At 38.1% G+C, this 7314-nt stretch overlaps 1 protein-coding gene across 1 annotated transcript in view; it reads left to right on the forward strand.

Moving 5' to 3' along the window:
- Window positions 1-5109, forward strand: part of LOC101618727 (selenoprotein T) — a 17514-nt gene extending 12405 nt beyond the window's left edge. Inside the window, exons 4-6 of the mRNA XM_004674918.2 lie at window positions 1779-1866; window positions 3904-4057; window positions 4336-5109. Coding sequence (XP_004674975.2) covers window positions 1779-1866; window positions 3904-4028 — 213 coding nt within the window. The 3' untranslated portion in view covers window positions 4029-4057; window positions 4336-5109. The remainder of the gene's footprint in view (window positions 1-1778; window positions 1867-3903; window positions 4058-4335) is intronic.
- The last annotated feature ends 2205 nt before the right edge of the window (window positions 5110-7314 follow it).

Below are 7314 nucleotides of genomic sequence, written 5' to 3' on the forward strand. Positions count from 1 at the left end.
GTTTCTCTTTTTTGGTTGCTGAGTAATATTCCATTGTAAAAATCATATACATATTTTAAAAATATATATATATGTAGAACCTGGGCACAAAATAATTTGATATTGATTATATAACTTTGATTAGTCATTCAGCAAAACATCATATGCATACTAAAATGTGTGTGTGTGTGTGTGTGTGTGTGTGTGTGTAAATAATATAGACCTTTCATACCAACTGATAATGGGCATTAATAGGTTTATTCAATTAAAAATGAGATTTGTCACTGAATTGGTCTTATCAGAATTCCCTTTTTTTTTTTGTACATAAAGAACTGGGGTACAGGCCAGAGGTGCAGGGGTGGTGAAGAGGATTCACCAGAGACAGAGTGGGGAGCAGAACAGGCAGATTGATGAAGTACACTGTTGAGGGGAGCAGCAGGCAGGCCAGCCAGGAGAGGTCTGCCTCTTCATGTGGTCACCTCCTGGGCAGGCGGGTATTGAACTCATGCGGAAGTGGCTTTGGCTTCTTAGTGCTGTGCTTTAACCCACTGCACCACCTGGGAGGGCCTTCCCTCAGTTTTTATTATTTTTCTTTTAACTGAAGTACATGGGGAATCTGTTATAGCAATTGCCTGAAACAATATAAATTTAAGAATCTGTGTTCCTCCATTTTTCCTTATATGATCTTTAAAAGTTTATATGGAAATTTTTTAAGTAGATGTAAAAAACTACCAAATGAAAACTTACATTCTCTCTATGTCTTTAATTGTTTCAAATAATATCCTTTTTTCCTACCTTTCTGCTATACAAATGACACTGATTATTTCTCTGTCGGGTGAAACTGCTTGGGTTTCCTTTAAGAAGATCTTATCCTTCTAGGCTGAGACTAACTTTAGCTGACTCCTATGCAGTTGTACTTTTATAGGGAGAACCATTAATTTTTAATAGTGGCAAGGCTTTTTAACAAAATTATCCTCAAGTGCTACTTATAATTGTATCTTTTCAACACATTAAAGTATCTTTAGTACATTTTACTTTTCTAGGCATGTAATGTTAAGTTTACTCTGAAAGAGAAATGTACTTCAAGCTGTAGCTTTCATAACAGTGCCCATGAAAGTTAGACTTAAGGTTACCAAATGCTAGGCTAATTTGTGAAATCAAAGCCCATCTAGTTCAAGTGGGAGCAGAGGGAGTGAGGAACTCTTTCTCATTTGCTCTGGGCATTTTAATATATTCTTTTGAAATAACTTACTGGGAATTGACATACTCACTGTATCCTACTTTTTGTCAGGAGTAATTTTGCTAAATTCAGACCTGTTCAAAATGGTACTTTTAGTTTCTTTTGGGAGGGTATAGATTTGTTTTTGAACAGTGAATGGATGTAATTTAATCTGCAAATGCTTTCTGGCACCAGCCTTTTTTCTTAGTTTGACTTTAAACAATTTGTTTGGAACATGGACAGGTTGTATTGAATACTTGGAATTGCTGCTTATTGCATCACTAGTCTCTTGTGAATTCATACAGTATATTATAAAACTGGTAAAATGAACCCTTCTTATGCTGGTATTCATTTGTTTAAGTCATTAAGTCCACTATGAATATCATAAATAAGATATTCAGCTTGTATGGAGCTGAGAATTAATGCTCTGTGTAGCTGAACACATGGAGTAGCAATTTACTTTGTATAGGACCTTTTAGACGTAAAAAACTACCAAATAAAAAAGAGACTACGTATTAAAATGATTACTGTGTCTTAAATATTCTTAAATAATGATTTTGCTGCTGTACTTTCCTTTTAGGTCTATGCATGTATGATGGTTTTCTTCTTGAGCAACATGATTGAGAACCAGTGTATGTCAACAGGTGCATTTGAGATAACTTTGAATGGTGGGTTCTGAGTAGATTGCATTCTGTGATGAATTTTAAATGATTTATAATGAACCTAAGGCTTTTTTATTTCTCATAATATTCACTAAATTATCCCACCTAAACAGCAACAAAAACTGTGATGACCTCTGAATGTATAGCTCCAGAGAACTCATGGACTCTTTTCTATATGCTTTACCCAGGAATCTTCAGCAATATATAATACCTGCTTCCAAACTGTTGATTACTGCAGCTTCCTGCAGTTCTTGTATACTCCAGTTAGCTTCTTCTCTACCATTTCACATTTAATGGCATAGTCATTGTTCTGCCCATATCAGAAAGCTGCAATAACTTACTCTCCATATCTAAAGGATTCCCAAGTTTTCTCAGTTCTGCACTGCTCTAATACATATACATATACATACATACATACATACATACATATATATATATATATATATATTTGAAGATTGATTTATTGATGCATACAGAACTGAGGTACAGACCAGAGGGACAGGGATGGTGAGAGGATTCACCAGAGACTTGAGTGGGGAGCAGAACAGGCAGATCAATGAAGTATACTGCTGAAGGGAGCAGCGGGTGAAACAGGAGAGGTCTGCTGCACCATGTGGATCTCCTCCAGGGCCAAGGATCAAACTGGGGCTGCAACTAGCATCGCAGTGCTGCACTTTAACCATTCTGTCACCAGGGAGGGCCCTAAAATATACTTCTGTTTATCTTCATCCTATGCCAAATCACAGTTACCTTGTTACCTTCTAATACATTTTCTGTATTAGAGTTTGGGAAACATGACACAGGTGCTAACGGTGATTTTGCACATTTTTTAAAAAAAAATTTTATTTGTGCATACAGAACTGGGGTATAGGCCAGAGGTGCAGGGGCAGTGAGAGCATTCACTAGAGACAGACTGGGGAGCAGAACAGACAAATCGACAAAGTACACTGCTGAGGGGAGTAGAGGGTGGGTCAGGAGAGAGATCTGTTGTGCCATGGGGGTCACCTCCTGGGGCAGGGATCAAACTCATGCTGAAGTGGCTCTATCTTCTTAGTGCTGTGCTTTAACCCACTGCGCTACCAGGGAGGGCCCAATTTTTATCATTTTTTAATGGTAAAACAAATCAAAAGAACATTTTGTGCCATATAAAAGTATATGAAATATATAGTTTTGAGTTTCACTTAAGTAACTTTACTCAAGTTATATAAATGCTTTACTCAAGTTATAATGTCCTTAATTTTGCTTCTTGGTCCATTATGCCTAAAATATTTATTTTCTGACTTCTTACAGAAAAATTTGCTGACACCTGCTCCATACAGCAGAGTAATTTTTTTTAATGCCTATTTCATTGTGTTGCTTCACTGCCTTCAATTCATTAAATGTCTTTACTTTATTGTTAAGATAAAGGTCAGAATATTTACCTTACCATGTGTACCTTATATCCTCTAAATACGGTTTTATTGGGGAACAGTCATGTTCATACAATTATGTTTTGCCTATTGTTGTTGTCAGGCTACAGTGAAAGTTGAATTGGTTTGACAGACTATATTTTGCCTGAAAATGCTTATTATCTATACCTTTACAGTATGTCAACCTCTGATCTAGTTCCTGTCCACTTATCTAGCCTTCCTTGGTGCCACTCTTCTATATTTCAGCTATCTCTTCCTTTTTTTGTAAATTTATGCCGATAAGAGCTGGGATATAAGCCAGAGATGTGGGGTAAAGGGGGTGGTGTGATGGTGAGTGGTGTCACCAGAGACAGAAAAGGCAGATTGAAATACTTGGCTGAGAGGAGCATTGGGCTGGTCAGGAAAGGTCTGCTGCACCATATTGGTTACCTCCCTGGCTGAGAATCATACTCATGCTGCAGTGGCTGCAGATAGCTTCATAGTGCTGTGCTTTAATCCCTTGTGCCAGGGAGGCCCCAGTTCTTTGGCTCACCTTTTTATCTCCACCTGTACATAGACAATAAATACTTGGAGAATAAATGTCTGCTAGAGAATCATTAATTCTGTGGTGGGGTTATATCATTTATTTTTATAGATGTACCTGTGTGGTCTAAGCTGGAATCTGGTCACCTTCCATCCATGCAACAGCTTGTTCAAATTCTTGACAATGAAATGAAGCTCAATGTGCATATGGATTCAATCCCACATCATCGGTCATAGCCCCACCTATCAGCACTGAAAACTCTTTTGTAAGTAATTTAAAAATACATAATATCTAGGTGTCAATTAATTCATATCACATATCAGCAAGATACTAGATTTTAAATATATTACCTGCACTTGAATTTCTAACTTAACATAAAAAAGATGAGTTTTTTCTTAAATTTATAAGTAACCAAGAACATTTGGACCTGCCAGAATACAGTAAGATTGTATTAACTCTATCTCCAAGGCTTAATAATTAGACCTGTAATTTTTTTAGCTGATTAGGTTTTGAAGTAATATATTTGTCTTTTTTATCTTTCAGACATTAAGGGATTTTTGCAAGAGCAGCGTGACTGACATTATGAAGGCCTGTACTGAAGACAGCAAGCTGTTAGTACAGACCAGATGCTTTCTGAGCAGGCTCGTTGTACCTCTTGGAAAACCTCAGTGCAAGACAGTTTTTCAGTGCTGGCATATTTTGGAATTCTGCACATTCGTGGAGTGCAATAATACTGTATAGCTTTTTTCTTCCCCAGATCCACTCAGTTATTAGATTTTTTTTTTAAGTAGATGTTACTACTTGTACTTTTTTTTTCTTTGTCAAATTTGGAAAAGTAAAAAATTGAGTTACAATTTAATTTAGTTTTGAAAGATGTCTGTTAAATCTGTTGTGATTTTATATGAATTTTCCTTTATAATTTAAAATTGATCTTTTGGGGAATGTAGCTGGAGTTCCCAAGTACTTTATAGGAGTTTATCAGACATCTCTAATTTGGTCATATTCAATTTATATTGTTTTCAGAATACTAGAGATTGTGAACATTGCATTATACAAGATTATGGGGGAAATCTATATCCAGAGTACTCTACCACTTTGTGTGTGTGTGCGCGTGTATGTATGTGTGTTTGTATGATTACCAGAGAACTACTAAAAGACCAACCGCTTTTTAAGCCTGTTGTGTAGTTCCAGTGTCTTGCCTTGACCAATCTAATGAGTTGATTATACTGGGCCTTTATACTTAACTCAATAAAAAACTAAGCAGATGTAAGTTAAATAAAAAGTTTGGATTTATTGCCCGGTGTACATGTCAACATACTTAACAGTTGTCTGCCTAAGTTTTTATTTATGACTTGCAAATAATTTCAGAGGACACATTTTATATTCAGAGAACATATTTTAGATTCACACACAAAGAGCAGGATATTTATCAGTTCCAAGATAAGTAAAACTTCACTGAATAAAGTTGACTTGAACTTCTACATCATTAATATTTGCCGGAGGCCAGCTCGGGTGAACAGGATTGAGGAGAGGAATCCAAAGAACTGAGAAAAAGAAATGACAGATACAAAATAGTGCTTAAGAGAAGCAGGAGTTAGGCGAGGTAAGCCTTCTCAGTTCAAGCTTAACGGGCCTAAGCCCAGTGCAACCTTTTTTTTTTATTATAAGATTGATTTATTTATGCATATAGAACTGGGGTACAGACCAGAGGTATGGGGGGTGAGAAGATTCACCAGAGACAGAGTGAGAAGCAGAGCAGGCAGATCCCCTAGCCGGGATCAAATTCATGCTGCAGTGGCTTCATAGTGCTGTGCTTTAACCCGATGCACCACCAGGTTAGTTCCCCCCCCCCTTTTTTTTTAAGATTTAATTATGCACATAAGAACTGGTGTCCAGGTTAGAGGTGCAGGAGATAAGAGGATTCACCAGGTAATAGATAGAGAGTGGAACAGGAATAGCTGGTGAGGCAAGAGAAGTTTGCTGTGCCATGTGGGTCAGCTCCCTGGTGGGGATTGAACTCTGCAGCAGTGCAACGGATAACTTCATAGTGCTGTTAAAACGTGTGCACCATCAGGGGGCCTGTAACTCATTGAAGCAAACTGCCCCCCTCCACTCCATGTTAGTTACTAGACAGTCATTTTCTTAGTATGTAGCCTTGTTCGGGCACACATTCACCACCAAGTTTCTACATTGTCAGAAACTCTGATTGTCAGAATATATTATATTACTCCATTTTTTTAAGAAAAGATTTTATTTATGCATACAGAACTGGGGTATAGACCAGAGATGCAGGGGTGGTGAGAGGATTTACCAGAGATAGTGGGGAGCAGAACAGGCAGATCCACAAAGTACACTGCTGTGGGGAGCAGCAGTCGAGACAGGAGAGGTCTGCTGCACCCTGTGGATCATCTCTGAGGCGGGGATCAAACTCGCACTGATGTGGCCAGGGCCAGCTTCACTGTGCTGTGCTCCAACCCACTGCGCCACCATGGAGGACCCATATATTCTACTCCCTTTCAATTCTTGCCTGTTTCTCAAGCATAACTTTGCTGACACAAGAAGGACATTGTGGACAGTCTTCTAGTCACTCCTACATTCTCCTTGTCTCAGCACCTCATGCCTTAGGGGTCTCCAACAGATATTAGATGAATGTAGGTTGCTGTGTATGAATTTAACATATCTGAGAATTTTATTATACATGAGGAGCCAAAACAAAGTTTTTTATGCAGTGAGTTTAATATCTTCAGATTTCTTAAAAGGCTTTTTTTTGTTTGGAAAAAAACTTAAAATTGATAATTTAACAGAGTAAGAAAATAAATTGGTAAAACAATCACACCAGCAATCATAGCATACTTCAGCATCCATATAGAAGTGGTAGGTCTAAATATGTTAGTGGAAGTAGAGAGAATTGAGGAAAAGTTATGAGGTAATCGAGCATTGTGTTCACCAAATATATAGCACAACCTCATACTGACTTGTCATGGAATGCTTTTTAAATGAGTGTCTGGCAATGCTCATGATTGTGAAAACCTTGCAGTGGAATGGACTAATCTCTAGCTGTCAGGAAGTTAGCTGAATAATTCACTGTAGAAATTTGATAAAGTGATAAAGTGATTAATCTTTTTTTTTTTTTAAAGATTTATTTATGCTTACAGAGCTGGGGTACAGGCCAGAGGTGCAGGGACAGAGAGGATTCACTAGAGACAGTGGGGAGCAGTACAGGCAGATCTAGGAAGTACACTGCTGAGGGGAGCAGTGGGCTGGTCAGGAGAGGTCTGCCACACCATGTGGGTCACCTCCAGGGCAGGGATCGAACTCATGCTGATGTGACTTTAGCTTCCTAGTGCTGTGCTTTAACCGCTGCGCCGCCAGGGAGAGCCTGCTTTATCCTTTTAGTGACGGTTGCAGTACTGCTTCCCTTCATATAGTGGAAAGAGTCAATAATGTAAACTTGAAATTAGAGGTTATTTATTCAGATACAGTAGCGTTTTGTTCTTGGGCTTAAAACTAAAACTTCCCATC

Source organism: Condylura cristata, unplaced genomic scaffold (assembly GCF_000260355.1).
Source record: "Condylura cristata isolate star-nosed mole 26May11 unplaced genomic scaffold, ConCri1.0 scaffold00003, whole genome shotgun sequence".
Classification (NCBI taxonomy): Eukaryota; Metazoa; Chordata; class Mammalia; order Eulipotyphla; family Talpidae; genus Condylura; species Condylura cristata.